The sequence below is a fragment of the Ursus americanus genome, chromosome 5 (assembly GCF_024610735.1).
Source record: "Ursus americanus isolate L20-20 chromosome 5, mUrsAme1.1.p, whole genome shotgun sequence".
NCBI lineage: Eukaryota > Metazoa > Chordata > Mammalia > Carnivora > Ursidae > Ursus > Ursus americanus.
Window position 1 is genome coordinate 73,503,989 of NC_142131.1, and position 24,841 is coordinate 73,528,829.

Here is a 24,841-nt window from a genome sequence, read left to right on the forward strand (position 1 = left end):
TAAATCAATGAATGAGGGATCACTAAGTAGATCTATTAACCACACAGGGCTATTGAAAGCACTATTGAAGAAAAAAAAATTAAACTCCGTCCCTGATCTCTGAATTGAATGTATATGCCCTAAACATTGGCCAGTGTATGAACACACAGACAATCATACAAAGTGAGGCGGGATATCTGCTAAAACTACAAACCAAACACAAAAATCAACTGCTTCTTAGCCATGACTAGTGATGACGTCATTTCCTTTCTACAGAGCGAAGAACAGTACCGTGGAAAACGGAAGAATTTTAGGCAATCTGTGAAGATGAAAAAGAATATTCCAAATGCAGGATGAAAATAGAGATTCTGAGAAAGAAACACGGTATAAAACTGCTTGGCTAGTCCTAACTGTGGACCATTGTCCTGAATAAACTGAAAACTGACTATTGCAGACACCATGGGGAAGGAAGGAAAAATAAGATACACGGATTATCTGGGGTGCCTGGGTGGCTCAGTCGGTTAAGCATCTGCCTTCGGCTCAGGTCTGATCCCAGGGATCCTGGGATCAAGTCCAACCTTGGGCTCCCTGCTCAGTGGGGAGCCTGCTTCTCCCTCTGCCTCTGCCCCTCCCCCTGCTTGTGCTCTCTCTCCCTCTCTCTCTCTCAAATAAATAAATAAAATCTTATAAAAAAAGATATGAGGATTTTCTTTCCATTATTTTACACCAGAATATGAGGTGATCCAAGGCACTCAATGCCTAGCGCATACTAAGTATCAATAAATCCTAGGCAATCAAGAAATCCACATATCAAGTGACACTTGCTAGCAGGGCCGCTTTGCGGAACAACTGTAGGGGGTGCTGTTGGCAGTGTTGTCCATGTGAAAGGCACCCCCTAGACACAGCAAATACCCTAGCTGGCCCAACACTGCAGACTGGCTCAAATAAATGTTTCATTTTCCAAGGCATTACAGAACGACACCCTGATGTCTACAATTTCTCTACATTCATGAAGACACTCCACCAGGATTGAAAGAGAGCCAAGCAGAGAAAGGAATAGTCTGTTCCACTGACAAGACAATTTCCTTGGTTAATGTCACCAGACAGTACGGCTATATTCCTTCTTAATCTGAATTTCGTTCAAATCACCGAAGAGCTTTGCTCATTTTGGAACAAAATTAGACACTTGCAAACTAAGTTTCCGATATTTCACATAAATTTATTTGTGAACTGATCATTTAGTGCGGGAGCCTTTTTAAAAATTCATAGAATTGGCATTAGGTCCAGATGAAATAAGGGGACTTCTAAAAAAGCACTCCATCAAACGTTTTGCCAGGGTTTCGTAAAAGCAGTATGAGGTGTCTGCTTCATAATCATGCAATTTTTTTAACTTTGTTTTGCTACACACTTTTTAAACCAGTCCATTTTAAATCAGATGATCTCATGTAATGTTTAAGACTAAAAGATGAGAAGAGACAAAAGGGAAAGATACTTGAAGGTTAATTTGCCTAAGATTATTTTTTTTTAAATATGAAAATAGGACAGCTAGTGATAAGGAAGTGTTTCTCCAACTTATCTGATCATGAGACTGACCCAGGGTATTGGGTGACAAGGGAGGCTTTCCAGGCCTCATCCCTAGAGGTTCTGATTCCTGAGGTTTGCGGTGGGGCTCAGGAATGCATATTATTGAAAGCAGCTGAAGAAACTTTGCAATCGATCAGGCAAATTTGGGAAATACTTGTCAGGGAAAGAACACTGACCTAGTCATGGGGTTCAAAATACTAAGGCTTTTCCGTGTGTCCTTAATTGAGTCACTTTATCTCAATGGGGCTAAATCCTCAGTTGTGAAAATAAAACAAGAAGGGTCTTAGTCTATAATCCCCTGGAAGAAAGGAACCAGCTCAGCTATGCTCACAGCGGGATCCCCTGGGCCTAGCCTGGTGCCTGGCCCCTAAGACACCAATATTATTTGTTGACTAATTCACTAGCTGGACAACAGGCAAGATCCCTTTTCAAGTGTAAAAATTATATGATTCTAAGAATAAATAAGTAATAAAACAATTCATTTGGTCAGGCATGTACAAAACAATAGTTATTCTCAAACCCAAACAAAATATAAATCAAAAAAAGCAGCCACCCCTTTTGACTGTCATGCCACTGGTAAGCATTTCAAAGGATCAGCCTTGGGTAACTTGATCTCATGCCTTCTTCACAGGACTGGAGGGTTCAAGGTAATGAACTGGATGCACTTAGCATCACTGTTAGGCTCACAAAAGTCAGTAGAGGCTCAGGAAAAGGGAGTTGAATCCGGAAAACCCAGGAAAGTATGTGGAAAACAGAGTGTGTGCTCCTGCTTCACATACAGGAAAACTGTAGTCATAGGAGGGCTTTTAGGATTTTTGTTTCTTTAGTCCCAAAACATATGGTCAAGTAACAAGTCGAGAATTATTAGGAACCTTCCCTGACACCTGTGGATTGTGCAGAAATAAATGCTTTTGAAACTAAAAAAAGAGGAGCTCCTGGCTTAGTCAGTGGAACGTGCAAATCCTGATCTCAGGGTTGTGGGTTCGAGCCCCACATTGGGTCTAGAGATTGCTTAAAAATAAAATATGTATATATAAAAAAAGCAAATCCAAAGAAGGTTTAGTTCACATTTCTGTATACTTCCTACGACGTAACAGCATTGAAAAAAAAAAATCACATCATGTGTCTAGTCAACTGCATATCGACACCCTCCCTGAGCTAACATACAGCAATACACTCTTATATAATAACTCGTTTCCTTCTTTTGAAAAAGAATCTGAAAATACTGATCCTGAGATTGAAGAAAAAAAAAAAAGGAAGCCACTAGCTTTTAGGACATTCAAGTCCTAATTTCTCAATTTGACAAGTAAAATACAAATTTTTCATAAAAATATTGCCAAGTGTGTCCAAATTTAATCTGAATGGTACCAAAACGTGAATAAAAAAATAAGGCGATAGGGGGCGCCTGGGTGGCGCAGTCGTTAAGCGTCTGCCTTCGGCTCAGGGCGTGATCCCGTGTTCCGGGATCAAGTCCCACATCGGGCTCCTCCGCTATGAGCCTGCTTCTTCCTCTCCCACTCCCCCTGCTCGTGTTCCCTCTCTCGCTGGCTGTCTCTCTCTCTGTCACATAAATAAATAAAAAATCTTTAAAAAAAAAAAAATAAGGCGATGCGTATACAGTGCGACATCACAAGGCGTGGGGGTATTTTTCATTCAAAGAGCAATTCTGACTTGGACCTGGTGTAAGGGTCACTAGGTCTTATAAATTGATAATTTTATGTTCTATGTAAGAAAAGCTCCCAGCTGCAGAATTCTGAAAATCTTGAAACCACAGGGTCTCAGGCAGTAAAAGAGGCAAGAGATTTTTCAGTGAGAGCGGAGATGGAGGTGTGCCCGGGGGGTGATGCTAAGATCGTGCACTGTCATTTTCTGGGGACAAGGTGAAGGCATTCGGGAAGACACAGGAAGAAGGTGACAGAGTGACTGCCCATGCTACATTGTTCTATAGCTTCAGAGAACATGAGTCTTCTGTATGCTTTCCCAACATCCTCCGCACGCCCTAAAATCCAACCAGGAGAACGAGGTTGGCTTAGCAGTCAAGAAAAACCGAACCAGCTCACGTGCAACAACTCCTAGTCAGGCACGGAATAGGGCAGCGAGCTGACGACCTCCCCGGATTCGGTGACAATGGCATCGTAGACCCAGCGTCGGTTGCAGCGGCACTCGGGGCCACACTTGTTGGAGTTGCACTTGGGGCAAGGGTAGAAGCAGCCCAGACAGTTTTTCTCCAGGCAGTCACACAGATCAGCGTCATTACAGAGCAGCCTGCCACTCTTGTCGTACTTCTTCCTAACTCTGCCGGGAGAATGGAAGACAGTACCAGTTTCCCCAGCAGGGAGAGTGACCCCTGTCTGCAGCCACCTCCCCAAATCCGGTCCCTTTATTCCGAGGAACCAGCACCCTGAGGATGACCCAGCCATGCTTCCCAATAGTTGATGGCAGTGGTGTCCCAGGAAATTCAGCCCATGTGCCCCCCGATTTCCAACACAGCCAGGCTAGTCACTGATAGGACCCTTCGCTTTCCTGGCATGCTGGGGAATGTGATAGTCCACCAAAACAGATTAGAAAGAATAGCTGAATACAAGCTTCTTGCTACAAATGCCCCCCCATTTGTCTTTAAAAATATAATCATTCTTGATGGAATCTTCCCTGATAAATTACACTCTTTCCTCTTTCTACAAAAAAGCACTCTAGTGAATACAATTATGGTTTTTAATGACTCGAGATAAATAGAACTGTCCACGACCAGACCATCATCATTAACAGAGAAACACACATACACACCCATACACATACACACACACACACACACACACACACACACACACACACAACTCCTTGGTCACAGTCTCCAGGTGCCATGCTTCTGCTCCTTTTTGATTCTGTTTGTCACCCAGTGTGGAGAGAGAAGGCAGGTGACCAAGATGGCGGGCTCTCTTGGAAGCTCTGAGTACAGGCGGGAAGTTCTGTGCCAGAGGAGTGCACCAGAGCCTACACCCCACTTGAGTCCCCACGCTTTCTCTGTCAGCCCCTACAATGTGTCCAGCAGACAGAAGCTTTCACAAAAATTCTCAAAACCAGGCCCTTTTGAAATAAACCTTTCAGAACTGAGCTGCTTGAAAGCCTGGGGAGGACCAAAGTGTCTCTTGACAGCTTATGTCCATTATTAATGATTGGAAGTAAAAAAAAAAAAAAAAGTTTGGCCCTCAGCTGGTATGGTGAGATTATGAACTCCATCCTTTGTCTTGAAACGGGTGTAACACCTTCTCTCCTTCCTGTTCAGTATAAGTAATGCTGTTCCTTCTTCTTCCCTCTCCTAACAAAGCAGGGAAGGCTGAGCATCACTATGGAAACTTGCTGTCTGATTTTCTCACTTGGGCAGGAATACCTTCCAATAAGGATTTACATCTGTGGAAGGAGGGCTCCCCACTCCCTCCCACGCCCACCAGAAAATGCAGGTGTCAGCAGACAAGGAGATTTAAAATCCATGATGGAAATCATGGGAGTGGATGGTCTTGAAGCCACCAGATTGCCCATATCGGATCTTATCCTTGTTCCGTTGCCTTAACCCAAATATTCCCTCCCCTTAACTCAGACACCAAGAGGCAAATTTTAGTTGCCTGGCCACCTGATGCTATCTTTCATAAAATTCTGAACTATCGTACACATAAAAGTGTGCTGAACATACATGCACAGACAAAGAAGAAGAGTAAAGCAAACCTCCACGTTTCCAGTGCCCAACTTGATAAAAGGTATTAACAACACTGAGGTCCTCTTCATGCCCCGCCCACCGCATCCCTCAACCCCGCCCCCCAAGAGGAGCCCCAGCTTGCTGTTATAAAAATCATCTCCTTGGGGTTCCTGGCTGGCTCAGTCGGTAGAGCATGCAACTCTTGATCTCAGGGTCTTGGGGCTTGGAGTCGTGAGTTCAAGCCCCATGCGGGGCATAAAAAAATCATCTCCGTCTTAGTTACACGTGTATGAAATCCCAAGCACAGTACATTTCCCTACATGGTGATTTACGATTCATCCATGATGAAACGTACACCTAGCTGTTACTCAAATATTTTCACTTCTATATGCATTCCGCTGTCAGAATATACAAGTTTCTCATCTTTGCCATGTGGAGGGGCATTTTGACTATTACTGTCTTATTTTCTTTACTATTATAGCAATGCTATGAGACTTTTGAACGTGTCTCCTGTTGTCCCTCTGTAAGAGTTTTTCCAGGATATATATTCAGGAGGGGAGATGTTAGGTCATAAGGTATATAGGTAATGCCAAGCTGTTTTTATTTTATTTTTTTTATTTTTTTTTGCCAAGCTGTTTTTAAATAGTTTTTAATTATAGTTTAAATATAATAGTTTAAATATTTAATTATATTTAGTTTAATATTTAGTTTAATATAGTTTAAATATTTAATTATAGTTTAAATAGTTTTAAATTATACCATATTACACTCAATTCGTATCCCGTAGCTTCATCAACATTGATATCATTAGACTAAATGCTGCCTCTCTGGGGAGTGGGGCGCTGCCCCATACCGTACTGATGAGATTCTGTGTCCTGAATATCTATTAGCCTTTTCTTCTACGAAACGCCTGTTCATTGATTGGTCCGTTTTTCCCTTTGCATGTTTATCTTTTCTTATGGACTTGTATGTATTTTGGATACTGATCTTTCAAATTATAAATAGCTTCTCCCATCTGGTGGGTTGTCTTTCATTATTTTTAAGATGTCTCTTAATGGGCATAAATCCTTAATTTGAATGTAGTCAAATTCATTAACCTCCTTTATGGTTTGCTTATACTTGTGATGTGCTAGCAATTGATGTGGGAAACAAAGGCAAAAGAAAAATTATTAAATTTCCTTACTCCCTGCAGCCCATTCATAAGCCCTTGAAACAGGCAGAGTGACATTCCTCTAGGGACTCAGCTGCCTCGATGTTGATACTTTGCTAAGGGCAAAAGGCAATCTTAGCCCAACCCCCAGGGTCCTATAAGTCTACTTTAACATATAAAAATTCCTTTAGAAATTTCCTTTATCTCTAAACCCGCCAAGATACATGTTGGCAATCATCCCCCAAGCATTTGATCCACCGATATACATCTGAAGCGTCTCGTGACTCAGGTTTTATTAGACAGTAATAAATGACCTTTTCCCAACAATAGCTAGCCCCCTCAAGGTTCTAGATACCTTGCTTCCAAAATTCCTTAGAGACTTACACTCTCCCTAACCCCCTCCCAACTTGAAAGTATATAATGGACCACTCCTCATAACCCCACTGCAGCTCCTTCTGCCCACAGGTCCTATTCCGGTGTTTTAATAAAATCACCTTTTTACACCAAAGATGTCTCAGGAACTCCTTCTTGGCCGTCAGCTCTGAACCCCAACGTTGATCTTTCCTACATCAGCTATCATTGCACTTATGATATATCTTTCTTGGCCGTTGGCTCCGAACCCTAACATCTTTCCTATATCAGCTATCATTGACTTATGATATCTCTGTGCACATTTGATACCTGAATTCATTCCCATAGTTATGCTATTTCTCCTTCTAATGTTACATCTTACTTTTAATCATCTTCCTTATTGAAGCTATTACTCTAAGCATCTCAAACCTTCTGAAGCATTAAAAAAATTGATTCCTAGTTTGGGATTACTGTCTATTTCTTGAGGTTGCTAACTTGCAAACACATTGGGCAATACTGTACTTTAGAAAAGATATTTTTAAAACATAAAAAAGAGGCAACCTTCCCTTTGTCACAGAGAACTCATGCATCTTACAATCCCACAAATCAAATATAATAAATCATGATCTTACTTGTATTTTACAGAAAAATACTCATTCATCTTTGACATCCGAGCTTTCTTTTTCTGCTGCCTTGTTTCGGGATTAAAGTCAGCTACCTGTGGTCCAGGGTTTTGAAACGCCAAGCATTTTAACTGCCGCTCTATCTGTTGCTTTGGAACAAATAACATGTATTCGGCGTAAGAACTGGATCATTTTGTTATATGTTGTAGCAAAATAAACTTTCTGTAACTTTTGCCATAATGTCATGAAAGTACAGATGTTTTACCCAAAGGAATAAACAGCTTAATTTGATTAAGTTTCAAAAGATGTTGTCGATTTCCTCAAGTTATGTTATTCTGAATAAAGAAATCCAGTGTATAAAACTCATATAATAAATACAAATATAGGGGCGCCTGGGTGGCTCAGTCGGTTGAGCCTCTGACTCTTGATCTCAGCTTGGGTCTTTTTGTTTTGTTTTTAAGATTTATTTCTTTATTTTAGAGGCAGGGGAGGGGCAGAGGGAGGGGGAGAGGAGAGTCTTAAGCACAATTCCCGCTAAGCACAGAACCCCATGAAGGGCTCATTCTCACCACCGAGATCATGACCTGAGCCAAAATTAAGAGCTGGATGCCTAACTGCCTGCCACCCAGGTGCCCTCAGCTTGGGTCTTGATCTCAGGGTTGTGAGTTCAAGCCCCATGTTGGGCTCCACACTGGGCATGGAGCCTACTTTAAAATAAATAAATACAAATATATATTTATACTTATAAATACAAATATATAGGGGCGCCTGGGTGGCACAGCGGTTAAGCGTCTGCCTTCGGCTCAGGGCGTGATCCCAGAGTTACGGGATCGAGCCCCACGTCAGGCTCCTCCACTGTGAGCCTGCTTCTTCCTCTCCCACTCCCCCTGCTTGTGTTCCCTCTCTCGCTGGCTGTCTCTATCTCTGTCAAATAAATAAATAAAATCTTTAAAAAATATATATATATATATATATAAAATACATATTATATATATATATAATATATAATACAAATATTATACATAAATATATAATATATAAACAACCAAGCTGAAACAGAATTCCTTTTGTACTTGCAAAATATCAGTTGGCTTCTCAAATCTGATGGGGATGAAGTCCGAATTAGCATTTACGGAGGACAGGAACAAGGGAGTAAAACCCTTCTGCATTTGTTGGCTGGAGAAACTCAGGCGCAGTGTCTGAAATGTCCCAAACCACAGTGAGGACCCAAGCTGCACAGAGCCCCCTCCCCTTGCCTTCAGTGTTCCGGGATATGTTTCAGAACAATCATGAGATCGGGTGTGTGGACCCCATCAGGGCTTTGCAGCCACCTGAAAGATCCACTCTCAGTAACAGCCAGGTTTGAAAAAGAAAAAATTTTCCTAGAATGGCTTTCTAGAGTATTACTGGAAAGTTTCAAAAGACTCAGTCTGGACACATTGACAACTGGAAAAGAAACCGAGCCTAATGGAGAGGAGGGGCAACAAAGATGCTTCAGTAAGTCCCGATACCTTATTTCAAAAAAGTAGCACATACACCATGAGGGAAGGGAATGTTCTTGAAAGATTTTAGAAGAATATAATCTGAATGGCCCCCAAACACACAGGCTGACATACAGATGAAATACTCTACCTGGAAACAAAAGGGAAACTTTCCAAGTGTGAATTTCAATGCAACAAATTAGTAACAGAATCTCAGCCTTATCTGTAGTTTATTTAGCTTAATAGTAGTCCCGACTGTCTAAAATAATACACATACATTTCTTTAAATTTTCATCTCGAGGGGCGCCTGGGTGGCACAGCGGTTAAGCGTCTGCCTTCGGTTCAGGGCGTGATCCCGGCGTTCTGGGATCGAGCCCCATATCAGGCTCCTCCGCTGTGAGCCTGCTTCTTCCTCTCCCACTCCCCCTGCTGTGTTCCCTCTCTCGCTGGCTGTCTCTATCTCTGTCAAATAAATAAATAAAATCTTTTAAAAAATAAATAAATAAATAAATTTTCATCTCGGTGTGTGTGTGTATGGTTTTGTTTTTTACAAACTTAACCTTATGAAACAATTCTGTATTTAGGTATGGCTGTGAAAAAAATAGAACTTCTTACCATCTATTACCATGCTCAGTTCCATGGAAAAAGTTTAGGAACAGAGCCACGAGGGTAAGCCTCTCTATGTTCAAATCTTGACTCTGCCACTTGCTAGGGGCCTGCCTTGAGCGAGCTCCTACTTCTCTGAGCCTCAGTGTCTCCTTTTTTGCAAAACGGGGTAACAGGATTATCTTGTGAAAAGGATTTGGTGAATTAGTATGTACAAAGTTTTAGAATCATGGGGCACCTGGGGGGCTCAGTTGGTTGAGCATCTGCCTTTGGCTCAGGTCATGATCTCAGGGTCCTGGGATGGAGCCCCATCAGGCTCCCTGCTCAGTGAAGAGTCTGCTTCTTCTTCTGCCCCTCCCCCCACTCATATTTTCTCTCTCTCTCAAATAAATAAATAAATAAATAAATAAATAAATAAATAAAATCTTAAAAAAAAAATAGAATTATGCCCAGCACATAATGGGGGAGGGGGGAACCACCAGGGTTTTTTAAAAATAAAAACACTGGACTATATTCTCACAAATATTCTTCTCCAAGGGCAGGATTTTAATGCCCAGAACACTGGGCTATAAATCAAGGGAGATGAGTGACAAGAGAGAGGATATGTGAAGTGAGACCAGCCCCGCAGGGAGCAGAGTGAAAAGGGGAGGGGGAAGCCCCATCAGCATAAAGGAGCAGAGAACCTTCCTGTGAAATCCTGACCAGACCAAGCGTCCACCCAAGTCCAGGCTCACCTCAGAGATCCCCAAGTTGAGACCCTTCCAAATACCATGAAACCCTAATAACCATTTGCCATACCAGTTGCTTCTGTCCAATCTGACAGTTTTTCTCAGGAGAACTTTGCCCTGTGTGTCCCTCGTGAGCGGAACTGTTTTTGTCTGATTTTTCATTCATTTCTGATCACTGAAGAAAGTAACTGGGGAAAAAAAGTAGGACACATTAATATCATGCAACCACATAAACTTAATCCTGTGACTTTCTGGCTCTTGCCCCACAGCTTGCTTTCTTGCAAAGCCAGGTTGCCTGCAAAAGCCATCTGCTCCCAGACACTTGACTGCCACTCTTCTCTTCTGGGTGTCCCATGAGCAAATCAAACGTACCTTATACAGTTCTTAGCATCGCAGACCTCGCTGGAACAGGCAACACGGGGACCATCCACTTCTCTTTAAGAGGCGTGTGAATTCTTAGACCTTCATTCTCCCCACCCACACTCGGTCCCTTGAAAAGAAGGAAGACACATTGATGTCCTACATCCCCAGTAACACCATGAAAATCTTACCCACTCCCGTGGTTTTGGTGCCACCTCTTTGCAGAGAGAATTCCCCAGGGTGCCTCTACAATCCCTGACCTCCTCGCTCACGTTTTCTGACAAATTTCTAGTACAACTGGGGCTAAAGGGAAGGCATCAGCTTCCCATAAAACCCAGCTGCTGACATGCCTATAATTTACTGCGAAATACTCGGTTGTATACATGGGACACCATGGTGTGCGTGTGACTCAGGTGAAGCCAACACGAGAGGCTAATCAGGAATGTACAGCCCGGGCCGCTCTGCAGTGCTCTCTCCGAAAGGACCAAGTTCCCAAGGAGGCCTCCACAGCCCTCTGATTTTCTTCTCCCACATCCGAGGCTGGAGCCATTTCTCCGGGCGCTGTTTCTACCAAATGAGGCTGAGTTATGATTTACCAAGGGGGCCTGGGTCATATGGCCTCCCACCTGCCTGCCAGTTGGACGTTCCATCTCTATACTCCCAGGTCTGGGTCACTAGACATTGACCACCCACCCTCCAGTTCCCAGTATTAGGTTAAGAAATTGATTTTTCTTTCCCAGTATCCCTAACGTTGATTTTCCTTTTCATTCTCCATTGGGCGGAATCCACCCTCCAGACAGGGTGGTAGTATTAGCACTACTTACCCTTGACGAAGAACCTTGACGTTCCTGTCAGCGCAGAAGCCCAGACCAGGCTTCTCTTCCTGACTCTTGGCCCTGACCTCCTTTTCCTTCAAGCTTTTACTTGAGAAAACTCACCCCTGTAATTTCTTTCTCTGTCCCATTGAGATGTAAATCTCAGAGCCTCTTGCCAGGTTTACAACCCAGGAATGTCTTCCTCAAAGATTAGGAGGCAGGAGGCGTCCCTTTGAAATGTAATCAGCCAGAAAGATGGCGCCTGCCTTCGCCAGTCTCTGTGGGAAAGGCAGAAGCCTAACTTTGCTAATTGGTGGGTGCCAATTAGCACACACAGGTGGCTTAATCACAGAGAAAAACATCTGCAAACTCGGGAATAACTCTATGGGTTCGACACATCCCATGGATCACCTCCCTCAAGTCCCACCCCCCCTTTTTCTTTCTGCCTTTTGTTTCACGCTGAGTTCACACTGAACTCCTGTTCCCCTCACCCCCATAGCCACAGCCTTGAATAGAATCTTCTTTGCCTGGTTTAACTTTGTCCCATGCAATTGTTACTTTGACGACCCCCCATGCCATTTCACATCTGATCAGCCAAACGTTCTTGGGGAGTATTTTCCAATTAGTCTGAAGACAAAATCATAGGGAGCTGTGTGAAGAATTAGAAATTCCCTGTTGAATGGGGACTTCAAACTATCTCCAGTGTGACCTCGGTCTGACTTCCTAATTAAGTTCTTGTTTCCAGCTTAACTCTTAACTCAGGTGAAAGACCCTGGAGGCAAGGCATCCCCAGATGGGAACAAAACTACCCGGGTGAGCCCTCAGGACTGCCCTGAGCCAGCAAGACCCCGTGACTGACCCCAAGTCAATGATACCCCTGACCTCTACTGCCCACCTGCACTTACCCGCCGACCTTTGTCCCACATTTTCTTTGTATAAACCTAGAAGTTTTTCCAGCACTTTGGAGGTGGGCTTTGAGATGTTCATCCGCTGTCTTCCCAGTGTTGGCCTCACTGAAATAAATTCCTTTCTTGTTGGACCACGACCCGTCTCTCTGCCTTTGGACTTTGTCAGTGGAGAGTGGCCGAAACTGGTCTGTTTGGGACCCCCGGAGTCAGTGCTCTTGCACCCCTAGGCCCTAGTTACCCAGTCAAATTCCAGGCCTACTGGGGTTATAATGTGCAGAGGAGAATCTCGGTAATCTGTATAACTAACGAGCCTTGCAGGTGAATTCTCTCCTTAAGCAACAATGGGAAAAGATAGAATAAGGAAGTAGGTAGAATTTTCTCCATCCAGTCTTGCCATCTGATCCTAAAACTATTGTCTGTATTTTCTTCCCACCCTCAATTCATCCAAACCATTATGGTTGTGTTAATATTCCTAAATTAGGTATTTCTTTATCTCATTCCTATTAAAAGACTTTCATGACTCCCCCCTACCAACAATATCCCACAAGCTCAACATAGCAGAGAAGGTCCCTCACCACTACCCCCAACCCACCTGCCCAGGCTCAGCTCCCTGCACACCTCCCCTTGGGCCAAGCCTACCTGACCTCACCACTGACATTAACAAACACGCCTTCCATCTCCTACCTAACTCAGCATTTCACCTTTGAACCTTGGTCTCAGCTCCAAGAAGCCTCCAGAAACTTCCCCTGACCTCTCTAGTCCTTGAAGGCCTTTTCTTCCCTTGGGCTCTCTTCAGTGCTTCCTCAAGAAAATTCCACCTGAGGGGCGCCTGCGTGGCATAGCGGTTAAGCGTCTGCCTTCGGCTCAGGGCGTGATCCCGGCGTTATGGGATCGAGCCCCACATCGGGCTCCTCCGCTGGGAGCCTGCTTCTTCCTCTCCCACTCCCCCTGCTTGTGTTCCCTCTCTTGCTGACTGTCTCTCTGTCGAATAAATTTTAAAAATCTTAAAAAAAAAAAAAAAAGAAAAGAAAATTCCCCCTGAAAGGGATCCTAAACCCTTTACCATTTTTATGTAATACATTTTCCTCCTCATGGGAAGAAATACGACCTTATGACTGTCTTTGCAATCAAGATTTTTTTCCTAGAACAGTATCCATGTAACTGCAAGGGGAGAAATGAGCATCTTATAAAAATCCTCTGCCTGTGAGGCTTTTATTTAAGTCCTTTGTGAAATACAGTTCTCCACAAATAGGTTGGGGGGGGGGAGAGACTTGCTCCTTTATAGTCCAAATAAAGCAAAAGGAAATTATAATCGAATTTCACTGGGGACTGAAATTTAATTGGGTTTTATTATGAGCCCAAATTATCTGTCCCATGAAAAGAAAGTGTGCAGAATTCCCCCCTTTTCCCTGCTTAGCTTTCCCAAGACAGGGGCTCTTAACCAGAGAAGGAATGCAGGGCCCTTGATCTTGGATGAGTAAAGAATACAGCACATATTCATTCCCACTAACCTCTGACTGAAATTTTGCCATTTCCTTCTTTTATAAGGCAGCCAACAAATAACAATGTTAGCAGGACTTGTGACTTTCTTGCCTGAGAAAACACAGATGTTTTCATCACCCGTTTGAGTTGCTGCTGATCTATGTCACAATGTTATTTACAATTCTCACTTCTTCAAAATGGTGGTCGTTCTTAAGCCTGCTGCTCGAATGTATTTGACCAATTAGTAATGAAACACATACTTTACTGCCACAAATTGTTTTTAACATTTGGTAAGTGTATTTCAAGATAATTGGTTTCCTTTGCAACCTGACAGATTTTATTTCATATGATTAAAAACCAGCATTCCAGGAGCACCTGGCTGGCTCAGTCGGAGAAGCTTGCTTCTCTTGATCTTGGGGTCGTGAGTTTGAGCCCCACATGGGGTGGAGAGATCACTTGAATAAAATTTTTTTAAAAAATAATTCAAAAAGGGCACCAGGGTGGCTCATTCGGTTAAGTGTCAGCCTTCTGCTCAGGTCATGATCTTGGGGTCTTGGGACGAGCCCCGTGTTGGGCTCCCTGCTCAGTGGGGAGTCTGCTTCTCTCTCTCTCTCTCCTTCTGCCCCTTCCCCATACTCCTGCTGACTCTCTCAAATAAATAAAATCTTAAAAAAAATAATTAAAAAAATAAAAACATCATTGTAAACAAGTGAAAAAATATTCTGAGAAATTGTCCATAGATCTAACAGTTGACCAAAGGGGTCCAGGACATAAAAGTAAGATTAAGACCCCTTTGCAAAGATGCGGGGAGGACCCCACTTCCACTGACCATGGAGACAAGAAACCACAGGCTCTGGCTGTAGAGGAGGCTCGTCTTCAAGCACAGGACGGCAGCAGCGTGGCCTACCCTCACGTCTCAATCACTCACACTCATGCTTAAGACGCCCCCAGCACCATACGGTTGACTTTTTGAGGGCTGAGTCTATCTTGCGTAAGGACACTCGTAGCTTATCAAAGCAAGGAAAACCTTCCATTTACCTCTAGCCCCAAAGTCGGCCTCTGCTTTTTCTCGGGAGCTGATAAAGCCATTTACTCTGAGACACTACCTGTAAGATGTTCCTCAGAAAATACCTAGAAAAGACTCACACGTAGACATCCACGGAGAACATTCTAATGCACAGCACAGTAGGGACTTAGTCGGAAGGTTTTCATTCAAAGCTGTGAATCACAGAACAGATTCACGCCGTTTTAATCTCATTCTGTCTCCAGCCTTGGTTTCCTCTACTTGCTAAAAACGACAAGTCACTGAGGTAATTGACGGGTGAGACGGATCCCACCAGGGACGCGGGTGGGAGAGAGAAACGGCGGCGGTGCTGGTGATCAATTAGGCCATTCCCCTGCTGCTCCCTCCCAGCTCGGTCAGCTGTTTTCAAAGCCACAAGACTGCACAATAACCTCCAACAAAATCTCCGTTGCCATTTATCCGTAAGAATGAATAGTAATTTGCATCCAAGACTTTGGGAGTGTTCTTAGATAAACAATGTAAATGCTGAAACAACAACTTTATTTACAAAATATAAGTCTGCATCCTATGCTGCGTTTCCCTACACACACACACACACACACACACACACACACACACACACACCCTTCTGTGGCTCAGTATAAAATAATGTGAAAACAGGGGTGCCTGGGTGGCTCAGTCGGTGAAGTGTCCAACTCTTGATTTTGGCTCAGGTCATGATCTCAGGGTCATGGGATTGAGCCCCGAATTGGGCTCCACGCGGGGCAGCAAATCTGCTTGAGATTCTCTCCCTCTCCCTCTCCCTCTGTCTCTCCCCTGTTCTCTATCTCTCTCTCTAAAGAAAAAAAGACAAATATTCTATATTGAAGGTAATCTGAAGGGCTGCTCAGCAGAGGTGGTAAAGTGGTAGAGGACAGTGTGACCACAGAGCTGCTCTCGCTGCTTCCAGAACGTGGCAGTCCGGCATCGCTCTGAGACCAGAAGCCCTGCAAGGCCCATCTGGCTCACTGAACAGATCCATAGCCTCGAGGGCCTCTCCCCTCACACTTTATTCATAATCTGGATCTCCTGAACTATGCATTTTCATACTTCCCTGCAATTTTAAAGATTACAAAAAACAGAAACCTGCATATGTAGTTGGCCCCGTCATTGGGAAAGAGAGAAGGCAGGCGACTCTTTAAGGAGATCAGAAGATTAGGCCATTTTCAGGGGTGCCTGGGTGGCTCAGTCGTTAAGCCTTCGGCTCAGGTCATGATCCCAGGGTCCTGGGATTGAGCCCCACATCGCCCCACATCGGGCTCCCTGCTCAGTGGGAAGCCTGCTTCTCCCTCTCCCACTTCCCCTGCTGGTGTTCCCTTTCTCGCTGTGTCTCTCTCTGTCCAATAAATAAATAAAATCTTTAAAAAAAAAAGGGGTGCCTGGGTGGCACAGCGGTTAAGCGTCTGCCTTCAGCTCAGGGCATGATCCCAGCGTTGTGGGATCAGGCCCCACATCAGGCTCCTCTGCTGTGAGCCTGCTTTTTCCTCTCCCACTCCCCCTGTTTGTGTTCCCCCTCTCGCTGGCTGTCTCTATCTCTGTCAAATAAATAAAATCTTTAAAAAAAAAAAAAAGAAGGAGGAGGAGGAGGAGGAGGAGGAGGAGAAGAGGAAGAAGATTAGGCCATTTTCAGCTGTAGGGGCCAAGGGCAGGCCACCCCAAAATGGGCCACTGGGTCATGAACATTATTTTGAGGTAAAAGCAATGAAAACCCAGCAGATTCAGGAAAAGCTCTTTATCTCCCCCTCAACTGCCTGTTTGTACCAGGAAGAGAGCTATTAACAGACACTCTCTTTTACCGAAGAAAACAAACGTTACATAACCAGGCAACCCCTTTGTTTTCCAAACATCTCCTCTCACCTTCCTGCCAGGTCTTCCTCCTCTTTGTATCTTCAGACCCTTGCCCCTCTCCTTAGCTCCTGTAAGTGTTGACCCACTCTCTTTGGAATTCCCACGTCCGTGTGCATTTCCTGTACGTACGTCCACTATTACGTTTTATTTTCTCCCGTTAATCTGTCTGCTGTCGAACTGATTCTAAGTCCAGCTAGAAGAATCTTGAAGGGCAGATGAAATTCTTCCTCCCCTGACACAGCATTGTCCTGATAAATATGCACTTCCAACCACTCATCCCACATTTTAAGTGCGGAGGTTCTTTTCTCAGGACCCCAAAGGTTCACTCATGCTCACTTCTTTGCTTCCATTTTTATTTCAGTCCATGCTGCAACAAAAGGACCCCAATTCTCTTCCACTCTTAACTACGACACATTAACATGGCAATATATATCCAGAGTCAACATCTGGTGGCCTCGTTAAGCCTCATCTCTCTTTACCAGGCTCGGAGGGAATCAAATGCCCCCTTAGAAAAGGAGCGTCTTTGCAAGGACTGATCTCCTACCTCTGTCACTCCTTCCTAAGGACAGTTGCCTCGGCAAGCCCCGTGGCTGGCGGTAAAGAGAAAGTGCACGTACCTTTCTGCTGGATGAATAAGAAGGAAGAAATACTGGAAACAGGAGAAACTGTACTTCCTTGTTTCCTTTGTTTTGCTGGGAAACCATAGAGGCCTCTGGGGAGAAAGACACAAGGCCTCCAAGGTGCTCCTACAATTGAATGCTTTTTTAATAATGGCTGAGAGGAGGAGCGGTGGGAAGCCGGAGAGGTGGGGGGTGGTCAGCAATGTCAACTCTTATCTTCCACTGAGAGCTTATTCTAAAATCATATGACACCAGGGAGTGATCGTTTATCTGCTCCCTGTCTTCCATCCACCATAAGCAGTGAATCTCGAACTTTAGTTTTGACTCTACTTTTGAGTCTCATATGTTGACTTCAAATGTTCAACTAATATTAACATCAATTGGCCCCTGGCTGTATTTATATTTCAGTGTAAATAACACACCCACACCCACATAGACATACACACACACACAGTATATACAGAATATAGGTTATATTATTATTGTATTACTATATAATTTATATTATAAAATAGTAATACATTATCACTGTAAAATTATATATTGTTTCTATATTATCATATTTATTTATATTATTTATACTATTATATAATATATATTATTTATATAATTCATATATAACATATTATATATAATTTATATAATACATAATTTATATCATATAATTTCTATATAATATATGATCTATTATTTATATTATATAATCTTTATGTAATATATATTATCTATACATTCTTATTTATATAGTATATGTATATAAAGTACATATACAGTGTTCTTGAAAAGAACACAGAGAGGAAACAAAATCTTCACATAACCCATCTGGCAATGCTACAAAACCTTAAGGTTGAGCCAGGATTAAGTATCTTTGATTTAAACTCCACATCCATTAAGCAACTGCTATATTTTTTGGATTACACAGTAAATTTTGCATATCAAAATTTTAAAAAATATATATTTAAGCTAAAAACCATTTAGGAAAAAAACTGTATCGTCCCAAGAGAAAACTAAATCGTGTATATAAGTTGCGCCTAAGATACATATTAATCTCTACGTCACAGCCCCGTCACCATTGGTTGGCCTCTGCCGAGGGGGCTCAGACACTGGGCCCTGAGTCATTAAAACCACTTCACTGGCAGGTTCACACCCACCCTGCTCATTTGTGGATTAGAGGGTAGAAACCACCATTTCGTTCCTAATTACTTTTGCTGCAAAGAGCAAGAAAAAGAAACAAAATCTTCAGTTAGAAGAGCTTGCAACCCATCCACAATGATATACAGCTCCTTGAGATGGTGCCAGAATTAAGTGTATTTCATCTGAACTTTATATCCGTTAAACAATGGCTGCATTTCTGAGATCTCACAGGAAATTTTGCATATAAAAAAATCTGCCATCTTGCCACTTAGTATTGCCAATCCCATCCTGCTAATTAAGGACTGAAACACCTCAAAGCGGCTAGAAATCCCACCAGGCTTTTTCACAATCACACCTTCCAAATATACATTCTTTGGCCCACGTTTGGCTTTGTTCTTACACATCCGACAGGAAAAGGGACCCCTCCCTGATTTTACCACACAAGTTGAACACAGGAAGACCAAACACATCAAGGGCCAAATGCAAGGACAGGAATCCTCTAAAAACCAGATGGAGGAAAGTCCTTTAAAGAATAAGGATTTTCAACCAACCGATAGTCCCAACTGAAAACTTCAAAAAAAAAATAAATAAATAAACTGCTAAGAAAGAACAGTGAACCAGAGGATTGAAAATTATTGCTTCCTCTTATTTCTTCAGTTTAAGAAGGAACATAAATCATACAAAATAATCATCTTGTATTATTTCTAAGTTTCTCCCACAAAATCTATTAGCTATTCAAAGTAATGGTTCAATTGGCAAATCTTCAGAAGAACTTTACATCATGTCTCCAAAAAGATAGAAATTTAATCATAAAAGATGGAGTATTTTTTTAAAGTTAAAAGTACCTCACAAATTTGCTACTCCCGGATTTATTGCAATTTTTTTTAAGTAGGCTCCACGCCCAGCATGGGGTTTAAACTCATGACCTCTGAGATCAAGAGTTACATCTCCACAGACTGAGCCAGCCAGGGACTCCTTTATTGCAATTTCAACATGACTTCTGCCAAGAAAATATTATGCCTTTCTCTTTAGATGTTCTTAGGTTTTCTGGAGAATAAATTGAATGTAATTTAAAATTGGTTGCTTTTTCATTTTTTAAATTTTTTAAAAAGATTTTATTTATTTATTAGAGAGAGAGTTCCCGAGAGGGGGTAGGGTCAGACGGAGAAGCAGACTTCCCACTGAGCAGGAAGCCTGATGCGGACTCCATCCTGGGACTCCAGGATCATGACCTGAGCCAAAGGCAGTTGCTTAACCAACTGAGCCACCCAGGCATCCCAAAAATTGACTGCTTTTTCAAATGAAAGATTCACATACTAAAACACGCCTCAGTTCACTTACTAATTCCTGGAGAGTAAAAATCTTTATGTTTGTGAGTTGCATTAACTTATTTGATCAGTTTGTAGCTAGCTGTATATTAATTTGTAATATACACTGTACTTTATCAGTAACACAGCTCATCAGCTTATTTATTGTAGTATCGTTTATTATTGCAAAATATTGGAATGCCCATATAGAGGCAAGTGGTTGAAGAAACCATGGTATTTCCATGTGCACCATAAGCATAGAATACGATGCATCTCTGAGGAGAGAGTGAGGGAGATCTCCATGTAGTGATATGGAGGGATTTACAGACTATTATTTAATGAACATAACAGAGGACAATAGAGAACTTAGCCTCCGTGTAAGGAAGTATACTACCTAGTGTAGGACATGAGGATATGAGACAACTTGTTACTTGTAGCCGAATAATTTCAATCAATTCCATATGACATAGGGCGTGGCTTACGAGGTATCAAGAAGTCCCTGGCTCTGAGAGTCCTGAACATCTAGGGAAGGGCTGCCGTAGGAAAGGCTCCGGCTTTATCTGGCGAAATGTGTTACCCTCCTCCACAGCTACTGTGCAAGCTCTCACGGGTTTGTTAACCGACTGATGAAAAAATCCAATTGAGAATACTTCCTATTTCCTGGGTACTATCGCGGCAGGCTCATCGTGGCTGGTGTTTGATTAAGATGCTGTCACACTATGAAGCTGTCATGAGTTGTCCTTTTGCGAAGACAGACTTGAAAAGACAGTGAGTGCCTGGAGCTGATAACTGGAGCCAGGAGCAGTGGGACATCTCTTGGGAGGTGCCCTGGGAGGGGGGTACCTACTACCGCTACTCTTCCCTCATGCACGCAGCAGGCATTGATTAAATACCTGTTATCGGCCAGCAACGATAACAACACAATTAAGACGTGGTTCCTCTGTAGAGAGCTCGAAAGTCTAGAAGAAGACACGTAATCAAATAAATACTACAGGTGCATCGCAATTGGACACTGCCGGGGCCAGGGGAGGGAGTGGAGAGACTGGCGGCTTTCCCTGGGAAGGGAGGTATCAGGGAGGGCTCCCGAGAAGAGGTGGCAATGGAATTAATCTTGAAAAATGAACAGGGAAAACCAGGTAGAGAGGGAGTGGGAAGGGCATTCTAGGGGGATGGAGCTGCTCTCAGCAAGAGCTAAATGTAGAAGCCTACCTCTTTCAGAAGGGTCTAGTAGGAGGTCGAGGGGTTGTCCGGGTGATGATAAGACTGAACCACAAGTGCCCTGAGTATCATCTGCATATTTATACAGACTCTAATAAAGGTCTTTCTCAATGACTGAATTGGAGGGGTTGGCAGGCAGACGGCATGAGGCAAGGGAAACGAGAGTAAGCAGAGGTATTTAGCTTCAAGAGCTCCAGCAGCTCTGTTCTGGAAAACTAGTCAAATAATTTTACAAGGTGTTTAACCTGAACAGAGATCGGTATAAGTTTATATGATGTGCAAGTGAACAGTTGTTTTTTTTTTAAGATTGAATTGTTTTACTATTGTTAGTGTTGTATTGCCTGCTATGACTGTACATTTACTATTGCTATTAGTATAACTATCACGTAAATACAGCTGTGCGGATCTCATTTACAAATGTCATAGTACATGTATTACTTCATGGACTCCTTTCCATTCTCCAGACACATTTTGTATTTGCTGGACCGCAAATTGTCTCTGTTCTTTTCTCTTCTAGAAATGCCTTCCTGTCGTGCTTTAAAAAAATTATGGACACGTAGTGCATAAAAAAAGCTTTAAAATAGGCACCTTTGACCCAGCAATTACTCTGGGGAATGTCTTCTAAGGAAAGATAAAGCTCTTTGCAAAAATTTAGCATCTTGTATTAATTGCTGTGTTATAGAGTGGCTAGGTTGGGAGAGTAAAAATTTAACAACTTTGGGGGTGCCTGGGTGGCTCAGTCGGTTAAGCAACCGACTCTTGCTTTCGACTCAGGTCGTGATCTCAGGGTAGTGAGATTAAGCCCTGTGGCGGGACCTCCTTCTGGCTTCACTGCTCAGCATGGAGTCTGCTTGAGATTCTCTCCACCTCCCTTTCCCTCTGTTCCTCCCCCTGCTTGCACTCTCCCTTTCTAAAATAAATTATAAAATATTTTTTTAAATGTAACAATGTCATTACCAAACAAAATTATATAATTCAAGGTAGCCATTAAAATGATATGATGGAAATGCATTTGTTGGCAGGAAGAAAGGTACACAGTGATGGTTAAGAAAGCACATTTCAAAATGAGAATCTAGGGGGCATTTCTTTTTTCCTGGAAACAATTTTGGTAAATCACATTTTTCTAGAAGCTTAACCATTTCTTCCAATTTTTCAAAGTTATTGACATAAATGGGAAAACATCATTATGCTTTCTTTCATGTTGGAAGTTTTTGCAGTTGTCTCCCTTTTTGTTCCCAGTTGCATTTGTGCCTTCTCAGACATTTCTCATCCTGTCGAGGAAAAACTTTTTCTTTTTTCTTCCTTCCTTCCTTCCTTCCTTCCTTCCTTCCTTCCTTCCTTCCTTCCTCTCTCTTGCTCTCTCTTTCTTTCTTTCCCTCCCTCCCTATTTCTTTCTTTCTAAATCTCTGTCTGTCCATTCCTTCCTTCCTTCTTTTCATTCATTCATTCATTCATTTCATTTCATTTCATTTCATTTTTATATTTTTGTTTCTATTTCATGCCTTCTATTTTGGGTATGTTTAGTGCTATTTTTCTATGATTGTCTTAAGATGTATAATTAACTCATTAGCTTTCATTCCCTTTTTTCCCCCTACTATAAGCATTTGTGGATATAAATCTCATTAGGTCTACCTCTGCCAGCTCGATTTATTTCTTATCTTCTCTCCTTTTATCATATTTCTTTTTGAGTCGTATCTGATCTCTTGTTTCAAAGAAGAAATGTTTTCTGAATTTTTTTATTCCATGTTGAAGTTTGTTCATATTTTCTTCTGCTTTGTGATATATTTCTTCTCCCATGTATTCTCTCAGTTTTTTTGCTATTTTTCTCCCAATGCCTCTGTGGAGATTCCATGCCGATCTTTTCTGATTACCTGAAGTCCTTGCATGGTGGCCCTTCTTTCTGAGACAGCTATCTGATGAAGGATAATGGGAAGAGGGACTGAGGGACTGGGGTGATGAACCCGGGGGAGTGGAATGGGGAGAGGTATGTTGACATGGAAATTTTCCCACCAATCCCCTGCTCTGGGCATAAGGCTCTGTACGTGCTCCTGGCTTACAATTAAGCTTGGAATGTGCCTGCTCCTGTCACTGATCAAGGCTGGTACATGCAGGGCTGACTGCCTCTACTTCCCTACCATTCCAGCAGCAAAGTAGCTTGTCTGTTCATGTCCCCATTCTGTTCCATTTTCTCTGTCACTCCATGGTGTCTCTCAGGCCCCAGGGATGCCCAGGAAGCCCGTCTGAGGCTGTGATTCCAAGGGTTTCCAGTTTCCGTCAGGGTGCCCTAGGCAATGTGGAAGTCTGTGCTTTGTGAAAGAGCCGCAGAACCATATGTTTATTCTCCGACGTCTTTCACGACTGCGTCCAAATTTGCTTTGTTTAGCAGTAATTATTCTCGGATTGTGGTTTTCTGGTTGCGCTCTGTTTCCTAGGTGCACAGACTAATGAATTATCATCTCTGTTTAACACTCCCCTGTATCTACCAGGCCAGCTTCAGACTCAAACCTGTTTCCTCTGCCTTCGGTCCTTCACATCTCCACAAAGCACGACCATAGTCACGTCCTCCTAAAATGGGTCCCATTGTGTCACTTTCCTCTTTTTTTTTTTTTTTAAAGATTTCATTTATTTATTTGACAGAGATAGAGACAGCCAGCAAGAGAGGGAACACAAGCAGGGGGAGTGGGAGAGGAAGAAGCAGGCCCCTAGCAGAAGAGCCTGACGTGGGGCTCGATCCCAGAACACTGGGATCATGCCCTGAGCCGAAGACAGACGCTTAATGACTGCGCCACCCAGGCGCCCCCATCGCTTTCCTCTTTTAACACCTTGGTGATGCTTTGTGATTCTCAGTACGTATTTCAGGACTTCTATGATGTGACCTAAGTCACCTTTCCCAGCTCACTGTCACTGCATCCTTCCATCAACCTGACTTCCATTAGCCATTCCTAAATGCCAAGAATGGCCCCACCTCCAGGACTCACTTACATTTTTCTCGAAGTCCCATTGCTCGGTGAGGATAAGCACCCCTGCTTCTGTATCTCCAAGCTTATATTTCTAGTTAGTTCTATACATATGTCTGTCCCCTCCTGGATCTATAAGGCCTCCCTGTTCTATGATATGTGTCTCAGCGGCCAGCTACACTTACTGCTGGAATTAGTAATTTGGGGATCTGTTACCTGTGATTCTGAGCAATGTGAGGCACTCTTCCAGGATCTCACCCACTCCCCTAACCCTGCCTCTATTCCACCTTGCCTGATTAAATTGGAACCTAAGATTCCTGCCTTCTTTAGGAAAAGTGAATCACCCAATTGTCCCTCCCCATGAATCTTAGATCTGCAATGCGTCCTCTCCTTTTACCACTGCCACAGCCTAAACCAATGTAGCATTGATCTCAGATTTGTGTTTAAAAAACACAAGCCAAAACCAAAAGACAATAGATTTGTGTGTGTGTGTGTGTGTGTGTGTACAAAGAAATGTCATTAAAACAGCAGGTGTCTCTGGATTTTTGTCTTACCCTTTATTATTTCCTACACTGACCCATTTCCTAGAATAAACATATATTTTACAATTTTTAAAAGTAGTAATCCATATTTTAAAAGCTCTAAGGATAAACGCAGTTCTTATAGTATGTGCAAAATAAACACGCCCAGCAGATGGCGCAAAACCTCAATCCGGAATGAAAATATCCTTACCGCTTCAAGAATGCCATTGCGGAGAGCACGCTTCTTGTGGACCAAGGATCAGTCCAAGTGGACACTGGCTCCAGAATTTTCGAGTCCCTTAAATATAATTTGACCTCTTCTACAGCCATAGGTGAGTCATTTCATAGGTAAGTGAGGGGCGTCTGAGAAGCGCAGGACGTACGGAATCTGCAGCCCAAGACCACGGGCGTAGAA

The 24,841-nt window shown here is 42.8% G+C and overlaps 1 protein-coding gene across 1 annotated transcript; it reads right to left on the reverse strand.

Annotated features, from left to right (window-relative positions):
* Positions 1-1,199: 1,199 nt before the first annotated feature.
* Positions 1,200-24,841, reverse strand: ARL14EPL (ARF like GTPase 14 effector protein like). The gene is made up of 5 exons (XM_045795086.2): positions 24,638-24,841; positions 10,566-10,683; positions 10,264-10,381; positions 7,388-7,527; positions 1,200-3,858 (listed from the first exon to the last, which is right to left on the reverse strand). Exons 3-5 carry the CDS (start codon positions 10,357-10,359, stop codon positions 3,636-3,638), a joined length of 459 nt encoding a protein of 152 aa, XP_045651042.1. The 5' UTR covers positions 10,360-10,381; positions 10,566-10,683; positions 24,638-24,841; the 3' UTR covers positions 1,200-3,635.